At 33.3% G+C, this 21761-nt stretch overlaps 1 protein-coding gene across 3 annotated transcripts in view; it reads right to left on the bottom strand.

Moving 5' to 3' along the window:
- The window catches only part of MAN1A2 (mannosidase alpha class 1A member 2), a 149158-nt gene that overhangs the window by 74771 nt on the left and 52626 nt on the right, over window positions 1–21761 (bottom strand). For all 3 annotated transcript variants that reach the window (XM_031457900.2, XM_010980687.3, XM_031457899.2), the window contains exons 5-6: window positions 20963–21043; window positions 2208–2302 (exon numbers count right to left, since the gene is read on the bottom strand). In XM_031457900.2, coding sequence (XP_031313760.1) covers window positions 2208–2302; window positions 20963–21043 — 176 coding nt within the window. The remainder of the gene's footprint in view (window positions 1–2207; window positions 2303–20962; window positions 21044–21761) is intronic.

The raw sequence follows: 21761 nt of genomic DNA, 5'->3' as shown, positions 1-21761 counted from the left end.
GTAAAATTTTAAAATTTTTATTCTAAGTATGATGAGTGTGGAGAAGAAATGTAACATAATATTTAAGGAGTAAAGCATACCATTTAGAAAGATTACCTAGGCGTCAGCATGGCAATTGGATTATAGTGTAGTCAAGTATAAACAAAATCCCTCTTCCATGTAAAAAGTTTCTGGCCAGAAGTCCCAAATGAAAATTTCATTCATAGTACATGTAAACACTTCAAAATACTAAATTCTAAACAAGGTTTTTCACTTATTTTACACACAGCCTCATGGGGCCCTCCACCTTGGCGGCCTTGAACACTAACACCTGTCTCCCCATGTACCATGCAGCTATTAAGCTTTCCCTTTGCCCTTTAGTCCCCAAACGCTGTTTTCTAGTTTCCTTGAGTCTTGTCCCGGGCATGTGCAGTTACAGAATCAGCCAACAATTTGAGAGAAATTTGTATATAACTTTTGGGGCCTTTAATCTGCAGTTCTTTCCTGTCTTGAGATTTCTGTCCCTCATGTTTCAACTTCTGTCAACTCCAAGGCCTGACCATAGTCTCCTTTGCTCCAAATGACCAGTACTTTAGGCTTGGCCTCAGCTGCTCTGCACTGTAATTTAGAACACGACCTCAGAGGGAGAGCCAGTGTTTCTACAGAGATGACCTTCTCATAGTATCAGGACCCCTTGAGTCCTCCCCTGAGTTAGCTGCTCTCCAGTCCCTTCGAACCATTTTGTTTCTATGATTATTTTTGGTGGGAGAGTTAACCTGATAAAAGCCATTCCATGGTTGGAACTAGAAATCTAGATTAATCATTCAAGTAGCAAACTTCATGGGTTATTTCTCCTTCTACTTTCATTTCAGTCTAAGTTTGAAGTTTGGCAATGCTGGATTTCTCAGGTCTTTTCCATACAAATTATTATTATTAATAATCATAATCATAATCATAATAATCATAATAATAATACCCTGCAGTCTTTCTTCATCTCAGACTTAAATTGTAAGCTAATTAAATTAAAATGCTCATCTAAGAAAGTTATATGACTCTGACAACGGTATTAAAGGAAATCAGAAAATCTGTCATGAAGCTAAGGAAGGAGAACAGATACACGCACAACATCACTGGCCATATCCTTTTATGGAGGTTTGTCTGGAACTCCAGTTAGCTTTTTTCTCACAAAGAGGTAGTTTACATTATATACAGTGTATGAAATCAGAGAATAGTCAAGTCAGATTTAATGTTTAGTATTAAATACTAATTTTTCGACGTGAATTTAAACTCCATAAAGTTCTCCACTAGAAAGAAATAACTAAACTAGATTAGTTTTTCCAAATAAAGCTGTCAGAGAATCATGCCTCCAGAAAAACAAATGCTTCTAACTTTTATTCTCAAGAGCGTGGGGGCAAGGGGAATAAGAGTCAAATTTTCATGTTAATTTCCAAGTTCCAATATTTACAGTGAATAATAATTTGGAGAAAAAATGAGCAGCAAAAATTTCAGTCAGTCCAAATGATTTAATTGCAAGTTAAAATACAGTGACATTATTGAAATTTTAATTTGATTTTTGCATGATTTAAAACCTTTGCATGATTACAAAGTTGTCCAAAAAATTTTTCATCTATTTCTTTGTGAAACCAGTGTTTTCTATTAGAACAAAACAGATGCCAAGAACGTTTTAAACACTCACTTTGAATTTCAATAGTGTCACTATTATAAAAAGGACCCTATAGTCAACATCATGAATTATGTCTTCCCTTATCATTGGTAAGACACTGAGCAAAATAGGAAGCCCTGATTTTAAGTTATACTGTGTTCCCTTCTGACTTAGAAAATGATCAACAGGTCATGTACAAAAAAGAAGAGAGGGAAAGTACTTTGAATCCATTATAACACTAAACGGAAATAAACAAGCAAATCTTAAAGAAACAACAATATTATAATACAGGTGAGGGAGAGAAATCTAGGCTTAGAAATAAGCAATAGAAATTGGAATACAGCTAAGGTAAGTGAACTGTTTCAAAGTAAAGAACATATTTTAAAAATCTGAAAATGTTTTAAAGAAATATGCTTTTGCATATATGCAGAGAAAAACAGTTTAACGCATAAAAAGTATGGTGGAGGCAGAGAATTAGAAATCTCTAAGACTTTTTAAAAAGGTCAAAAAAATCCGATAATCAATTCGTTTAGAACAGGAATAATCACATAAAAATAGAATTTACCTTTTCAGATTCACCATTGCCCAGGGGATCCCTGTAGGTGTGTTAAAGGCAGGAAGGAGTTTCTCAGCCAGTTGGACTGCTTTAATCTTGAATACCTGAGATAAAAATATAAACATTCATAAATTATAAAATTATTGGTGTCAAAATACTTCCTGATCTCTCACAGGATGCATACTACAATGTACTGGATACATCAAAGTACAGGGGGAAAAAAAAAGAAATTTCTTTTGGTACCATGGAGCATACAGCAATCAGAGAAAATGGTCGTAAAAGTGAATGGATACTGAAGAAAGCTACGCAATGTTTAATGGCCTGAAACTACAATTAACTGAAAGGGAAGAACATAGTTTGGGTGTTGATATTATCTACATTTTCAGCTGGCAAAAAATCTGAGAGAAAACAGTAGGCTACGAAATTTCAATCCAGGGTATACAAACTTAGAACAAGTATTAAAACAAAAGAAAGAGACGCAATCCAATTTAGATAAATACCCTTGTATTACTATAAACATGTTTATGTCTCAACATTTCCCACTAAGGTTCAACCACATTTATTAAAAGAAAAGAAAATGTTTATGTTCACATTTCCAAGTTTTTTTTTTTGTGAGTTACAAATGCTTAACCCCTTAGTCACAATTGCTGCTTTTTTTTTTTTTTGGTACTCAAAATAAAAAATTACCTAAATATCAGTGGTTCCCAAAGTTTTAAACCCATGTACTAATACCAAGACATATGCAGTAAAATTTCCAATATTCTTAGTATATACCAACCAATAGATTTTTCAAATAAGTAGTTGAAAGTGTGGAACAGATCAAAGTTCTAAGTTGACATTATCTTAACCAAAGCACACCAAATTTATTGAGGGTATAAATTCAGAGAGGAATATGTGCACGTAGATAAAGCAATACGACTTTAAGATGCTTTGTGCAAGGTTCCTTAAATAAGGAAAAACTACTTAGCAGAACTTTCAATTAGATATTCTCATACATCAACAATTTACTATTTCCTTGAATACCTACTTCAACACAAAAATACCAGTGAAAAATGTAACAGTTTACGGTAAAAGTTTTAATAATTTTCTCATATTCATCCTATTAATTCAAAAAAGCAAAGATAAAATTTAGTTCTCTCTGCATATTAACATTTGTATGCTAGCAAAGAGAAATTACATTATATAGTAAATAGTATTGCTTCTTTATGAGGACAAAGGGACCAAGTTCTTATCTAAAAACTAATATTAATGTTACATATTTGTTAATCATATATTTTTGTATCAGATCTCTTATACATAAAACTAATATTCAAAATGGTAAAATGACTTACAACTTTTTCTAAATAGAAAGCATGCTCATTTTATTGCCAGAAGTAATCAGTGACATATTTTCTAACTTTCAACTACCTATGTCAGTTAACATATAGAGTAACCAATTATAGTACTCAGCCCCAAAAGAAAACACCACCCTAACGCCACTAAGAAAAACGTAAGTGTCTTTTCCAGTACTAACCCCTGACCACTCAGTTCCTTCTACAATGCAAACAGCTATCAGTTTCTTAAATATCTAGTAAATATTTTGTGCTAAATCAGTTCCACGGTACACATGGTTCCTAGCCATGTCACATCAAATCCTCATTTCCCATTTCTCAGAAGTAGAAATTCTATTACAGTTTGCACACACATAGTCTTTGCTTCTATCTCTCTTGCAAACACAGAATACGATATACACTCTTCTGAACTTGCTTCTTTCACTTACTGTACTTTGGAGATCTTTCCAAATCATTCCACAAAGGTCTACCACATCCTCCTGTTTAGTGGCTGCAGAATTCTCCCTTCTACAGATAATACTGTAATTTATTTAGTCAGTCTCCTAGTGATAGACATTTATTTGCAAACTATGTATACAATAAATTTCAATAGTGGAATTATTGAATCAACGGATATGTTTGTTTGTAATTTTGAGAGTTAATGCCAGTTTGTTCTCCCCAAGTTTCACAAATTTGTATTTCAACCAGAATTTATGACCAGTTGTTTCCCTGTATTTTTAACACAAAAGTTATCAAACTTTTAATTGCTGCTAAACTGATAGTTGAAAAAGGATACTCCATTGTCATTTTTATTCTCATTTCCTTTACTGTGAATGTGGTAGATACTCAACACTCATTCAAATCTCCTTTCAAGCATACCTTCATACATTGCAGAGGATGGAAAACTATACGTAACACTTCTTAGACTCCACTCCAGCTAAAAGTTCGAGATATGGCCTTGGCATTGTTGAACATACATAAATATGCATATTTGGAAGGAAGTAAATGATCTGAAGCAGTGGTCTTTCAAGCATAGTGGTGATGGCGTCTGATTCTTCTGTGCTAACTGACAGAAGTTCTAGTGACTGGTCCCTAGCATCAAAAGAAAACAGCTGGCAACAAAGGGAATGGCGATGGTGCTGGATAGTACCATGAAAGCCACATGGTATGCTTGAGCTTTTCTCCTGGCTACATGTTTCCAAGCTACATAAAAAAAATATATCTGATTTCATGGCCCTCTCAAAGATTCTGTTAGCTAGTCTGTACCTTCTAATAAATCACTAGATAAAACTGTTTTCTGCAACTAGGACTCTTGACTAGTAAGATAATGAGTGAATTGTTTACATGTTTAAGAACTTCAACATCATTTAAATGAAAATTTCCAAAACATTTCATTTCTTCACAGAATAAAACTTTTATGTATTCACTGTCCATTATGTAAAACTTCCCAGTTATTTTTACCAGAATAAATTATAAATAATGGAACTATGCTAAAACTGGTCGTAGGTTTAGAAGAATTACCTAGGTCTGTAAGAACTGGAAGAAATGGGATAAAACAGAATGTGGCAAGATTATGAAGCGCTTTAAAACTTAAGCAGTGAAAGTTAGGGTAACACAACAGATAACAGAGAACCACTGTAGATTCTTGAGGAGGAAAGTTATATTAGAATTCATGTACGCTTTTAGTTGTTTTTGTTATTGGAATATTTAAATTACTAAAGTAATCATCTTGCAGTCTGTTTCCAACCTGTCAGAGTTGGAATGTAAAACAGAAGTCAAGAGTTTATAATATTCAAATGACTCCTCACCTCATTCAGGGTAAAAGCCACAGTTCTTTAAAAGGCTATAAATCTTTTTATGAATGTATTACTTCTATGGCCTCACTCCCTCTTTTCTTTCCCCTTCAGTAACCTTCTTCAGCCCCACCAACCTCTTTTGTTTTGTCTGAGAATGCCAGTTACTCTTTTTCTCCACCAATTTCAACCAACTTTCATTTGCTATTCCTTTCAAATAAATACTCTCATAAACAAAATCCTCAAGCCTCTCTCTTATCTACTGCAGGTCTTTATACAAATGTTATCTTCGCAAGCTCTTCTTGATCATCCTACTTGAAATGAGAAAACCCCTTACCCACTTCCATGCTTTAGTTTTCTCCCTGGCACTTATCACTAACAGTGTATACATGTGTACGCATATGTATGTATACACATATTCTCTCTCACATATCCGCCTTTATTGCCTTTTACCCTCACAGCAGAATGTCAGTCATGGTTGAGCAAGAATTTTTTTCTTGTATTCACTGTTATATTCTTAGCACTTAAAAGAGTTCCTAGGGAACACAAGGTGCTCAACAAGTGCTGAATGAATTAATTTAAGAAGCCAAAAGGTATGCAGATTTATAATAAACCAGTAAATTATCTTCTCTTCCAAGCCAACCCCATGTCCCTGAGATAGCTGATGTTAATACACAAGGGATGGAAGGACTTTTTATGATATTCTACAAAAATGTTGGGATGATGATGATGATAATGGCAAACATATATTAACCCACTTAATCCTCACAACAACCCAATGAGTTAGGTATTACTGTTACTCCCACTTTACAGAGTTGAACTGAGGTATAAAACAGAAGTTAACTTGCCCAAGGTAATACAGCTAGTAATTGACAAGCTTGAACCTAAACCTAGGCAAACCAGCTCCAGAGTTCATGTTCTTGCTTGACTACTTCACCATGTTAGTAAATAGAAATACAAACACAGACGTAAATATTCTATACCTTGCATTATTTAATCTTATAGTCAATAATTCCTTAAAACATTTCACTAATTTATTGCACAATTTTGCTCTCCTTGATCATTTGGCTAATATAAAATTCTATGTTGGCAGTTATTTTATCTCAGCAGTATAAAGATATTCCAATGTTTTCTGGCATCTACTGCTGCTGAGAACTCTGCTGTTAGCTGTCATTCTTCTGTAAGCAATCAGCCCTTTTTGGGAGGTAGCTCTTAATACTTCCTCCTCATTCCTGCTATTTTTCTCAAATATTGATTCTCTATCATTTATTTCATTAAACTTATCTAAGACTCCTCTGAACATTCATTGAAACTTCACAGCTATTTTATTTCTCAATTCTTTTTCTTACTTTCTCTCTCTTTGGCTCTCTACACTGTATTCTAGATGACTGTAGATTTTTTGTAGACTCACCGTCACCATGAACAGGGGCATCCTTACAGGCTGGACAGGTGTTCCTTAGGACCAAGTGAAGGTTACTACAAAACTGATGGTTAACATAGAGGTAAAAACACACCGCCTACTCAAAATGAGTCTGAAAACAGTATTTCACAACTCATGATGAAATCTAAGATTTTATTCTACTTGATAACAAGTTAGGCTGTCAGAGCTTTATGAACACTGGCAGAAGACACAAGACCACTGTGCCAGAGATAAAAGACTACATTATTCATAGTAAAGGGACAGCTAAAGCTTTCAAGTTTATTTACATTAGTCGTACACAGCCCATCCTCACCCCAACCTAAATCTCAAAGAGATGACCCAAAAGGTCCATGATGGATTCCTGCACACACAGAGCATTGCGTTACAGGAGAAAACAGCTCAGAGAATCTCTTTTGTATTAAATGAAAGCAAGTCTATTTGTCCACAGTAAGACATTAACTCAGTCCTCTAAGTATAACCTTGATATCCTGAGTAGAGAGCTGTCAGGAGCTTATATTCTTGGTATCCCAGCAAAAATGTGCAGAGATGCTAAGGCCCCATAGTGGGCTGCTTTCCTTAACTTTCCACATCAGCAGCAAAAGAAGTGCCTTCCTGGAGCAGGTGAATCCACTTTGCAGTTTTTCCAGCACTTGCAGAATCAGCCTCATTGCCCTCAACCCCCCACTCAAAAAGACACCTGCCAGCACACTTTCACCAGAGGTCTGAGTTTCCGCTTTGTACAGCCCTTCCTCTAATTTAGTTTCTAAGTTTCAGTAACTAAAATTCCTTCCCCATATTCCCTCAGCTCTGGCTGCTTCCTATAGGAGCAACCTCCATGACACCTTATTCTTTTTAATCTAGCGCTTTCCTAGTTAACTTTATACCTAGTTAATAACTATATATGAAATTCTCTCATTCAAATAACTGACCTGGTTCCTGTCTCTTTACTGGATCCTGACTGATAAATAATCCATATTTTGTTATTACCTATTATTAAATATTTGCTTATTTAAAACAGGAAAATGAAAAAAAGGAAAACTTAAAATAACACACAGTTCCTCTATTCTAAATCAAATTTCAATTTTTTGATATATTCCCATCCTCTATTTTTCTGTACATACATACAATTTTTTAGTAGCTGGATATTTTTATTGTCCTTTCCTGCTAACATAGTAAGTATCTTTCCAATTTTTACAAAATTGCCTAATTGACTGTATCCATTTCCTCTCCTTCCACTCTATTTCACCTGGCTTCTGACCCAATCATTCTACTGGAAGGGATCTTGTTAAGGATTAGCTACACATTTGAGCAAAAAGCATTTTAAGACGTTATTGACCAGTTCCTCCTTAAAATGCTTTCTCACCTGGTATTCAATAATACTACAACCTCCCTGCCTCTTTCATCGACTCATCCTCCTCGTATTTGACCTTTAATGTTGTGCTTCTTGAGGCTTGATTCTAGGTCCCTTCCTCTTCCTATCTAAATTGTTTCCCTAAGCAAGTTCACATGTGCCTGTTTTCAACTATCAGCACAGCAACTGACTCTCAAATTTATAATTCCCATCAAGACTTCTCCAGTAAGTACCAGATCCTTTACATCTGTCTGCTACCTATTTCCCCTTAAATATAGCAAAATCCTCTCAAACTCAAAACACTTAAACTGATGATCTTCCTCTTCCAATCCAGATTTCTTAAAGTTGTTGATATCTAATACCACCATCAGTCCAGTACCATAGCCAAAAAATTGGAGGGAGGACCAACTCCTCCTTCTGCCCTGTTTCCCCCTCCAAAATATCAGCTAATCCTTCTGAATTTATCTTCCTTGAAATCATTTATATATCTCATTTCTACAACCTATTTAGTTCAAACTCCTATTATTTCTTGTCCCAAATACTGCAGTGGATAACTGATTGGATGAATGGAACACATATGCCCATACACAACCCGCCCCCCACTCACGCTGTAACTAATAGTCTATAACTTGCTTTTGTAACTAAATATATTAAACATGTTTCCTCCTTGAATATATCAAACTTATGTTCAAGTTATATAGTATTCTACAGTAGCAGATGTATCAATTTATTCAACCATTCTCTCTAGATGAATATTCAGGTCTTTGCAAACACTGATTACTATAAATACAACTGCAATGAAAAATCCTTCTGAATATACCTTACGTATCCATGTTGTTACTTTTAAATAGTTTCCTAGAAATGGGTTACTGGGTCAGAGATTTTTAAATTTTAAGTGTTTACTCCACACACATCAAATTATTTTCCAAAAAGGTTGTTTATATTTTCTCATTTATATTCTCTCCAACACTGTATTACACATTTGTTAAAATTTAAATAAATTTAATTACACACTATACATTTAAAGTGGGAGCACTTTACTGTATGTAAATTAACTTCAACAGAGTTGCTTAAAATAAATAAAGTAATCTTTGAGCCTTTAAGTTTTTTACCTAGCAGATAATGTGGAGGGGTAAGAGTCTATTTCAGGCAGAAAATGAAGATACAGCTCTAAAAACATATAGGGAAATAAAAAAAATGTGGTCTAAATACACAGTTTCATGCAAGTGGAATTTGGGGCCTCTCCTATATGACTCCTTCCTGTCCTGGATTTTACCCTTAAATTTCTAGCAGCTGTGGTAGCTTTAAACTTTTGTTCCTAAAAAAAACAAAAACTTTTGTTCCTGACATGATTTTAAACCAGATTGTTTTTTCAACTTTCTTTTTCTGATATTTCGTTGTTAGTGTAAAGAAATGAAACAGACTTCTGCATATTAATCTTGTATCCTTCTACCTTACTGAATTTGTTACCAGTTCTAATAGTTCCTGTGTGGAGTCTTTAGGGTCTTCTATATAGAGCACCATGTCATCTGCATATAATGACAATTTTACCTCTTCCCTTCCAATTTGAATACCTTTAATTTCTTTTTTGTGTCTGACTTCTGTGGCTAGGACTTCTAATACTATGTTGAATAGAAGTGGTGAGAGTGGGCATCCTTGTCTTGTTCTGGAATTTAGTAGGAAGGTTTTCAGCTTTTCACCATTATTAGGTTGGCTGTGGGTTTGTCATAAATGGTTTTTATTATGTTGAGTTATGTTCCCTCTGTACCTACTTTGGTTAAAGCTTTTATCATGAGTGGATGTTGAATTTTATCAAATGCTTTTGCTGCATCTACTGAGATGATTATGTGGTAAACTGTCTTCTGATCAAACCAGTAATAACCATAATTCAACTATGAAATGGCATTAGTATTGTGACTTTAAACATGTATGAATGTATACAAATGTGTAGATGAACTCACACATTTAAGATTAGATGTTGGAGAGAATATTTAAAATGCTATCTGGGTCAGCAAAGCTTAGTGAAATGTTTTGCCTAATTATCAACCCATCTATAGAAAATGCAAAGGTGGAATTTTCTTTTTTGTTTTTTTTTTTTTTATAATTCCAGTTCTTCTTTTTTTTTTTTTTTTTTAAATGAAGGGGAGGTAATTGAGTTTGTTCACTTACTTTTATTTTGGAGGAGGTACTGGGGATTGAACCCAGGACCTCATGAGTGCTAAGCATGTGCTCTACCACTGAGCTATATCTGCCCCTCTAGAAAATGCAAAGGCAGAATTTTCAATTGAAATTGCAGTAACTTCTGGAGCAAAAATAAAATGAGAACTAGTACAATAAGGACAATAATGGCTAATATTTAAGCCAGAAAAAAAGTAACACTCTAACATTTCTTTTTTATTCAGAACTTTAGAGCAAAAAGGAGACACTATTTGTCTTAGAAAATATCCCTGTACCCATTCAGAAAGGATTTTACCTGTAGGCAACAGAGTACACATTTGTGTTTTAGTGAAGAAAAATTTTATTATTGTTATTGTTTCTTTTGTTTTTATATTCTGTGAAACATGTATTAAACCCCACATAACCACTTCTCTACTTAATCTGACAGATTTCAGATGGAGTTATCCACATAAATTACATTATTATGTTACTCAGGAAGGGATGTCAGTTTGATAACCATTAAAAAAATGAGAAGAGACAATCCCGTAAAAGAAATATCATATATTTCAGGCTTACAACAAGTAAACATAATAAATCATCAAGATATTTTAACTTGCAAATATTTAATATAAATATCCTTGTTCTTAAGAAAATGATAAAGCTTCACATTTATAATATTAATAAATCACAAGACAGAGGAACACTTTGTTAGGATGGCATATAACCCTCATTTGGTTCCCTATACCAGAAAATAGAATGCATATAATACGTTCTTTATTCTAGCTACACAATACCTAAATATAACAAAGGCACTTTGCCATCTAAATTATAGTGAATTTTCTGCCATACATGAGACATACAAATTTATTGTCTATTCAATATTAGAACAATTTTATATTCAATGTTTTATTTTTGCCAGATCTCAGGGATTTATTTTTGGTTTCCCAGAACAGATACAGATCCAAGCTTTCAGTGTAAAATGATCAAGTAGAAAAGTAAAATGGTCAATGAAATCTGATTATATGATAAAGTCAGAAAAGTAAAACATTCTCTCTGTACTTTTTAGTAGACTCTATCCTAAGAAATTACCTTATGGTATCAATTTTCAAATAAGTAAAGGAATTTCCCACCTGTTAGAAACACAGTATATTTACCACACAGGATAAAGTCAAAGGAGGAGGGTAAGTGTAGGAGTACCTAGTGAATACTGTAATACACTAGGCATCTTCACATAATTAATCCCCACACAACTCTCAGGTGAACTCTCTCACACTTTTATAGGTGTGGAAACTTAAGTTACAGAAGGTAACCAGCTTGCTGAATATTATTATAAAAAGGAGGCAGACAAGGGGTTTAATCCTCTAACTCCAACGTACCTGGGCTTCCTTCCACTTTAAAATGTTTCTTTTTGAAATCTGAGGAACTAAAAATGAAAATGCTGGTAACACTGTACGCTTTTTCAGCATTTTAGTGCTCTCCTATGACAACAGCAACCAAAATTTCAATATTTTGCTTCAACCTTCAGATAAGGAGCTAAATCAAACAGCAGAGGCTAATGTTTCACTTTCATAAGCTGTTCATAATTAATTTTGAGATCATATGCATTTTGATATGAAAATTAGTGAACTACACACAAAATTTAGTACTCCCTATACACAGATAAGCATGAAAGTAAGAAAAAAATGCTCTATTTCAAAGACTTCTTATAATAACAACCCAGTAGAAGAAAAATCTGAAATTGAAGTCATCGAAATAGTTCTATTTTTCTCTGTCATTTTTTAGTATTTCACTCCACAAGCTCCAAAAGTCAGAGGTCTATGCCCATAAGTTATGCCTAGGATAGGTGGCAATGTCCTAGAGAGAGGGTAGGACCAACAAGTGGAAAGTGAAACCAGCCAAGTAAATGAGAGTGATGATCAGAGAGGTCCATGTGAGGACAATGCACTAAACAAGGCAGCTGCCTAAGAATAGGAAAAGTGGTTTCATACAGCAGGACTAAGCAAATAGGTAAATATATTAGAAATAATAGGAGGCAGGTTTCCATTACAAAAGAAAATGAAAAATATGAAAAGGCAGAAATCTAGAATGAACTTTATGGTGTTGGGTAGAAATTAGAGCTATTTACTGGTCTAAACCCATGGCTTTTAATACATATAGATTAAAACAGAGATGCATATGGACATAAAGATTAGGACGCATGCAGTAGCAACTAACAGCCGTTCATGGCGGGGAGAGGAACAGGGTGTAGAGACAGACCCTCTCTGAGGCACAGGCAGACAGAGTATGCCTAAAGTGGAGGGTAGAGCAATAGCGTTAAGGAAAACTTGCCTGCAAAGCAGGCCCACTCTAATTATAAGACAGTGTCAGAGGGATGTGAAGCCAGTGGTACACTGCAGGTAATGTCAGCAATAAAAACCCAAACTTGGTTCTACATACATTTTTCTTTCAAAAATGAAGAAGAAATGAAATAAAGACTTTCAGACTAACAGAAACTGACAGAATTCACTACCAGCAGATATGCACTACAAAAAAAATGTTAAAGTTCTTCACTTCACTTACTCAAGGAATACATACAAGACAGAAATCTCAACCTACCCAGAGAAAGATCGATGAAAATAAATGAAGACAAAAAGGAATGCTCCTTTCTTTTTTAACAGTTCTAAATAATTGGCCATCTAAAACAAAAATCAGTAGCAATATACCATGGGTTTTTAGCATTTAAAATTTTTTATAACAATGGAAGGAGGGGGATAGCTCAGTGGTAGAGTGTGTGCTTAGCATGCATGAGGTCCTTGGTTCAATCCCCAGCACCTCCATTAAAAAAAAAAAACTTGAAAAAAAATTTATAACAACAAAGGAGCAAGCAACAAAGAAGCAAGAAAAAAAAATAAAAGAACTGAGAATATACTCTTATAGGGTTATTAAAATACAAGTGGCATAATGTTGCTCGAAAGTAGACCAGGATTAAAGACGTGCACAGTAAACAAAAGGCAACAAGTGAAAAGCTAAAATTAAGTTTAAGGACCTGCCATAAGGTTATCAGCTGATTTTTCAGTAGAAACTCTACAGGCCAGAAGGGAGTGGCATGATGTATTTTAAGTGATGAAAGGGAAAAACCTACAACCAAGAATAATCTACCTAGCAAGGTTCTCATTCAGATTTGATGGAGAAATCAAAAGCTTCACAGATAAACAAAAGCTAAAAGAATGCAGCATCACCAAACCAGCTTTACAACAAATGTTAAAGGAACTTCTCTAGTCATCAAACCATAACAAAAGAGAATAAAATGAAGAAAGAGAGAGAGAGAGAGAAAAGACCTATAAAAGGTTGCTTTAGCATTTCATGGTCTTTTTGGGTTCCATATAAATTTTGGAATTGTTTGTTCTAGTTCTGTGAAAAATGTTGTGAGTACTTTGACAGGGGTTGCACTGGATCTGTAGATTGCTTTGGGTAGTACAGCCATTTTGATAATGTTTGATTCTTCCATTCCAAGAACACAAGAAATCTTTCCATTTCTTTGTATCATCTTCAATTTCCTTCATCAATGTTTTACAGTTTTCAGAATATAGATAACCTCCTTAGTTCTAGGTATTTTTGGGTTTTTTGATGCAATGGAAATGTTTATACCAGTTATTCAATTCTGGTTTTTGAAGTGGAAAAAAAAAGTGAGTGAAGGGCTGCAAATGGCAAAATATCCTTCTTTCTTATGGGTGATTTGTACTCCATTACATATATATTCTGCATCTTCTTTATCCATTGATCTATTGATGTGCAATTATGATGCTTCCATATCTTGGCAATTATAAATAATGTTGCTGTTAATAGCTGGGTGTATGTATATTTTTGAATTAATTCTTATTTTGTGGTTGGCTTTATTCCTTTGATAACTATGCAAGTTTAAAAAACTAAAGCTCTAAACGTTCTTAGAAACAATGAACAGTACATAGATGTAAATTTTAAAAAAGTGTAGTATATTGTGTTTATGTATTTATATGCAATACATTGTATATGTGCAGTCAAATTGTAACAATTCTACCTAATAAAACTGAAAAAATGAAAAAAAAAAGAAAAAAAGAAGAAAAAATTAAGTTTAAGTAGTGAGGCAATCAGAGATAAAAGAGAATCACCAAAAAATAAAACAAAATTGAGTAGAAAAAAAGGAAAAGAGGAATGAGGAACCAGATGGAACAAACAGGAAAAAACTAGGACAAACAGAAAAGAATAGAAACAGTAGATTTTAATAAAACCGTATTAATAGTTACACTGAATGTAAGTGGTCTAACACAAATTATAAAGACTGTCAAAAAGGATGATTCAGCATATGCAAATCAATTAATGTGATACACCACATCAACAAAAAAAGGACAAAAATCACATGATCATCAACAGATGCAGAGAAAGCATTTGATAAAATTCAACATCCATTCATGAGTAAAAACTAACCAAAATGCATATAGAGGGAACATATTTCAACATAATAAAAGCTATTTTTGACAAATCCATAACCAATATAATACTTAATGGTGAAAAGTTGAAAGTCTTCCCGCTAAAATCTAGAACAAGACAAGGATGTACATTCTCACCACTTCTTTTCAACATAGTATTGGAAATCCTAGCCATAGCAATCAGAGAAGAAAAAGAAATAATAGAGATCCAAATGGAAGAGAAGAGGTAAAACTGTCACTATAGGCAGACAAGATACTATATAATAGAAATCCCTATAGACTACACACAAAAACTACTAGAGCTGATAAACAAGTTTAGTTAGGTAGCAGGATACAAGACTAACATACAGAAATCTGTTGCATTTCTTTACAATAACAATGAAATATCAGAAATGGAAAGTTTAAAAAATTCCTTTTAAAATCACATCAAAAAAATAAAATACTTAGGAATAAATCTGACCAATGAGATGAAAGATTTACACACAGAGAACTATAAAGCAATGATTAAAGAATGAAGAATGATTTAAAGAAATGGAAAAATATCCCATGCTCTTAGATTGGAAGAATTAATATTGTTAAAATGCCCATACTCCTCAAAGCAATCTACAGATTTTATGTGACTCCTATAAAATAACCTAGGACATTCTTCATAGAACTAGAATAAATAGTCCTAAAATTTATATGGGAATCTCAAAAGACCCAGAATTGCCAAAGCAATACTGAAGAAAAAGAATGAGGCTGGAGGATTAACTCTCCCAGATTTCAGACAATACTACAGAGCTACAGTAATTAAAACAGTGTGGTATTGGCACAAAAACAGACATAAGGTTTAATGAAACAGAGTAGAGAGCCCAGAAATAAATCCACACACCTACAGTTAATTAATCTTCCACAAAGGAGGCAAGAATATACAATGGAGAAAAGACAATCTCTTCAGCAAGTGGTGTTGGGAAAGCTGGACAGCCACATGTAAATCAATGAACTTAGAACACTCCTTCACACCATACACAAAAATAAACTCAAAATGGCTCAAAGACTTCAACATAAGACAAGACACTATAAACCTCCTAGTAGAAAACATAGACAAAACATTCTCTGACATAAATCTTAGAAATGTTCTCCTAGGGCAGTCTACCCAGGCAATAGAAATAAGAGCAAAAATAAACAAATGGGACCTAATTAAACTTATAAGCTTTTGCACAGCAAGAGAAACCATAAACAAAACAAAACAACAACTTACGGAACGGGAGAAAATATTTGCAAATGATGCGACTGACTAGGGCTTTAATTCCAGAATATACAAATAGCTCACAGAAGTTAATAAAAAAAAACCAAACAACCCAATCCAAAAATGGGCAGAAGACCTAAACAAGCATTTCTCCAATGAAGACATACAGATGGCCAGTAGGCACATGAAAAGATGCTCAATATCACTAATTACCAGAGAAATGCAAATCAAAACTACAATGAGGTGTCACCTCACTCCAGTAAGAATGGCCATCATTAAAATGTTCACAAATGATACATGCTGGAGAGCGTGTGGAGAAAAGGGAACCCTTCTACTCTGTTGGTGGGAATGTAGTTTGATGTAGCCATTATGGAAAACAGTATGGAGATTTTTTAAAAAACTAAAAACAGAGCTACCATATGATCCAGCAATCCCACTCCTGGGCATATATCTGGAAGAAACTCTTAATTCGAAAAGATACATGCACCCCAATGTTTATAGCAGCACTATTTACAATAGCCAAGACACGGAAACAATCTATATGTCCATTCAACAGATGACTTTATCCAGATGACTGTACAGTACACACACACACACATACACACACAAATACTACTCAGCCATAAAAAAGAAAATAATGCCATTCGCAGCAACATGGATGGACCTGCAGATCTTCATACTAAGTGAAGTAAGCCAGAAAGAGGGGAAAAAAAATATGACATCACTTACATGTGGAATCTAAAAAAAGGACACAAATGTGGAAAACAAACTTAAGGTTACTAGAGGGGAAGGATAAATTGTGAGTTTGAGATTAGCGGCTACTAACTACTATATATAAAATAAACAACAAGCTTCTACTTTATAGTACAGGGAAGTATATTCAACATCTTGTAGTAACCTATAATGAAGAAGAATATGAAAAGAAATATATGTATATACATGTATGACTGAAACATTATGCTATACATCAAATATGACACAACATTGTAAACTGACTATACTTCAATAAAAACATATATCTTCTTTAAAAAAATCAAACAGCATAATTCACATTATCAACATATAAAGAAGAAACAGCATATAATCATCTAATTAAATGCCATAAAAACATTGGACAAGATTCAATATCCACTCCTGATTTTAAAAATCTTAGCAAATAGGAATAGAAAGGAACTTCTTCAAGATGACAGAGGACATCTACAAAAAACCTATGGCTAACATTACGCTTATTGATGAAAGACGAAATGCTCTTCTCCTAAGATCAGGAATGAGGCAAGTAAGTCCACTCTCAGCACTCCCATTTAACTTTGTACTTAGTGGAGGTTCTAGGCAATGTGATACAGCAAGAAAAAGAAATAAAAGAACTATACAAACAAAACTGTTCTCTATGCAGAGAAATAAAACATTTCTGTTCATTGATTACATGATTGTTTACAAAGAAATTCCAAAAGTATGTATCAAAATCCACTTAAAAGTGACTAGAATTAACTAGTGAATTTACGATAACCTCAGGGTATAAGGTCAAAATAAAAATAAATTGCACAGTGCACAACAATGTGAATGATGTTCTTTGTGACACTGAACCGTACACTTAAATATGAAAAATTTTAAGTTATGTGCATTTTACCACAGTTTTTTAAAATGATAGTATCAGGAAAGTTATCTAGAGAAAAACAAAATATCTTGAGCCAGCTGAAAATCTTAAGTCTTTATTATAGAAGTTTTTTTTTAAATCAACTGTATTTATATATACTGGCAATGTACAATTAGCAACTGAAATTTTAAAATACAATACCACTTAGCACCAAAAAAAACATGAAATAGGTATAAATCCATCAAAATATGTATAGGAGCTGTAAAACCTACAACATCAATGAAGAAAATTAAAGGACTAAATAAATGGGAAGATATATTCATGGACTGGAAGGCTCAAAATTGTTAAGATATCAATTTTCCCTAAACTTATCTATAGACTCAATGTAATACCAATCAAAATCCCAGTAAGATATTCTGTAGAAACAAGCAAACTGATTCCAAAATTTATACAGAAAATAAAACTAGAATAGTCTAAAGAATTTTGTTTTGAAACAAAGTTGGAAAACACACAACCAGATTACAAGACCATAAAGACCATGATGATTTCACTTCCATAAAGCTATAATAATGAACACAGTATGGTAACGGAAAAAGGACAAATGCAGATTAACAGAACAGAGTCTAGAAGTAGACCCACGCTTGGTCAACTGATTTCATGTATCGTTAATTGATTTCAAGAAAGGTGCAAAGTCAATTAAATAGAGAAAGAATAGTCTTTTCAATAAAGGGTGCTAGAATTCTTGGATATCCATATGGAAAGAAATGAAGCTCAACCTATACCTCACAGCATATAGAATTTAACTCAAAATGAATTATAGATTTAAAAGTATAGTAAAGTAAAACTATAATACTTTCAGAGGAAAACAACAGAAACTCTTTGTGACCTTGGATTAAGCAGACATTTCTTAAATAAAATACCAATTGGACAAACTACAAAAGATGAAAACAATAAACTGGACTACTTCAAGATGTAACAACCTCAATTCAAGATACTTTTAATTCACTGAAAAGCCATAGACAGAAAATATTTATAAATACATAGGTTATAAAAGTCCTATGCCCAGAATATACAAAAAACTCTCAACAATCAGTAATAAGAAAACAAACCAAAAAAAATTTAATGGCAAAAGATCTGAACAATTAAAGAAGACATGAATGACAAATAAGCACATGAAAAGGTACTCAACGTGATTTGTCACTAGAGAAAAGGAAAATAAAACCACAATGAGATAATATTACATATCTATTAGAATAGCTAAAAATAATAAAGAAACTCTCAATATTGATCATGATGGAAGGGAACTACTGGAAAAGAGTCTGGCAGGTTCTTCCAAAATTTACTTACTGTTTGATCCAGCAATCCTACTTCTAGATATTTATCCAAGAGAAATAAAATTTATGGTCCCACAGAATCCTACACTAAAATGTTTATAGCAGTTTTATTCATAATCTCCAAAACTAAAAACAGATTCACTGGTGAATGGATAAACTGTGTTATAGCCACACAACGGAATACCATACAGCAGTAAAAAGGAATGAATTACTAAATACGTGGATAAATCTGAAATGCATTGTGCTACATGAAAGAAGCCAATATTCCTAACTGCAGGGACAAAAAACAGATTAGCAGTTACCAGAGGCTGGCAGTATGGGGTGAGATGACCATAAAATGGTAAAAGGGAATTTTCTAGGATGACAGAGGTCCATATTTTGATTGTGCTGGTGGTTACTAGATTGCATGTACTGTCAAAACTTGTAAAAGTATATACTATAGTGGGTGAATTTTACTCTATGTAATAAGTAAAATCTCAACAACCCTGAACAAAAAAAATCCTATCAATTAATATACAATGATTTTATTCATATAAGCTAGGTCAGAGACTCTCAAAGTATAGAACTATAGTTTCCAAAAGCACCTTTAACAAGGAGTACTTGATAAAAAACATAAATAATGGTCTCCACTTTAAACCAACTGAGTAACAGTCTTATGAATAGGGCTTGGAATCTTCATTTTTATAAAACACACTATGTGATCTTGATAAACATTGCAGTCTGAAAACCTCTTTGCCAGAGTATAAATATTTTCTTTTATTTTATTAAATGGGAAGTGAAGTGTCCTGACAACAGAAAGATAGGCTGGAGATATAATCAAAGTACACAGTACACAGTACAAAGTACACAGTAAAGTCTGACAGTAAAATTACACTTTAAGATAAATATTATTTATCTAGTATTATAGATTAATGCCATTATCTTCAAACATATTTCTTCTAAAAAAATAATAGTACATGGGTATCTCACTCTTTGCAGACAAAAGCACACAAAGATAGATGAAATATTTAAATATAAGCATATACAATCATAAAAATCCAAAAAAGTAGGAATTTTTGTTTTGTAATAATTTAGACATAGGGAAGGCTTTCTAAGGACCAAAATCTAGAAGCCATAAATGGAAAAGCAATCCTAAAAATGACTATTTTAAAGTTAAATGTCAAAAAAAACAAAAAACAAAAAAAACTGAAGACATTAAAATCTATCTTTATAATACCTATAAACAAAAGATGCATTTTCTTAAATTTACAAAGAGCTTTTACAATCATTTAGACCAAGAAACCAATTAAATATAAGGGCAAAGTAGTTTCTCAGAAAACAAAAGGGAAATGACTATAACCTCTTCCTTTAGTTTCTCTTTCTCATATTCTCCAACCCCATCCTTTAACTCATCTGAGTAGTAAAAAGGAATTTCCCACACCCACTTCCCCACCACTGTACATCTCAAGTATGTCTTTGAGTATCACACCAAGATTTCCAGAAAGGAGAATCCAGAGTTGTTGTTTTGTTTTTTTAATTCATAGCAATAAATTGCATTCAATTTCCAAATAGGCATTTTTATTAATTTTTAGACTTATGAAAGATCCACACTCATTCTTACTGATTCACTTAATTCCAATCTTATTAATTTATTTTCTCCCTTTGTTTCAACCATGTAATTAATTACAATGGCAAAATCCTAGAGAAGTATCACTCCTACAAAGGAGATGTGCATATAATGCTAGAATCTGTGATGAATTTGTTTTACTGAGATTCTCAAAATGGAAAAATCATTATTCCCAAGGAACAGAGCTCTATCTGAAGATCTAGTTATTTCAGCAAACCTGTAGATTAGTTCAATATCAGACAATTAAAAAAGATGACATGCTAGAGGGGAGGGTATAGCTCAGTGGTAGAGTGCATGCTTAGCATGCATAAGGTCCTGGGTTCAATCCCCAGTACCTCCATTAAAGATAAATAAATTTGAAAAAAAAAAAAAACAAAACACAAAACCTAATTACCTACCCCCTCCGGAAAAAGTAAAATAAAATAAAAAGTAAAAAGATGACATGCTGCTAGGGAAATCTTTCATTTTACTAAGGTTCATTCACAACCTTTTCCCCACAAACAATATATTACTTGATTTTGCTCACCTCCTCTCCTGAAAGGTAATATGCTGCAAGTAGGCCTCCGATAAATCGAATATTGACTTCAAAAACAGACACCTCTGAATTCTGTGAAAACATATTGAAAATATTCATATATACGTAAAGCTGTAGAGGTTTCAAAAATCTTCAATAGTTCCTTTGTTCCTCACAAACACATTGAGAATTTTTTTTCCACTTTCTAAGTCTTCATTTCTCATGCAACTGCAATCTCACCTCTCATTTGTTAACATTATTGAAACTCCTCTATTAGTCACCACAGCTTCCTAACTGCCAAAACCAATGGGCCATTTTCATGTGCCTCACTGCGAAATTATCAAGCTATTTAATGCTGTTGACAATTCTCCCTCATGAAAGCCTCTGTTTCTTAAATTCTGGAATGGTGCTCTCCCTTACTGGTCCTTTTTTTTCTGTTCTAATCACTACTCTGTAATGTCTATTTTCACTTCTAGCTCTCTTCATGAATTTTCAATATTTTTCTGGATATAACTATACCAGTGTTAAAGGAGGTACCAAAAAATAATGTTAGATGATGGGCTTTTCAATTAATAATGCCAAAAAAACTGACTTGTAGGTAAGAAATCAATTTGGATAGTCATTTCATATTATATATATATTTATGAAATCCAAATGATTTAGAAGTACATATAGAAAAATTGCAATAAAAAGTAGAATAAATGTGACAATCTCTATACTTCTTGGAGAAAGCTTCTTTGTAAGGCTAAAATCAACAGCATTGGTAACAAATGATGATAGGCTTGAATTTCTCCACAATAGAAATTACTTA

This window comes from Camelus dromedarius, chromosome 9 (genome assembly GCF_036321535.1).
Source record: "Camelus dromedarius isolate mCamDro1 chromosome 9, mCamDro1.pat, whole genome shotgun sequence".
NCBI lineage: Eukaryota > Metazoa > Chordata > Mammalia > Artiodactyla > Camelidae > Camelus > Camelus dromedarius.
The sequence above is the reverse complement of the archived record's forward strand: the minus strand, read 5'-3'. Positions and strand labels throughout refer to the sequence as shown.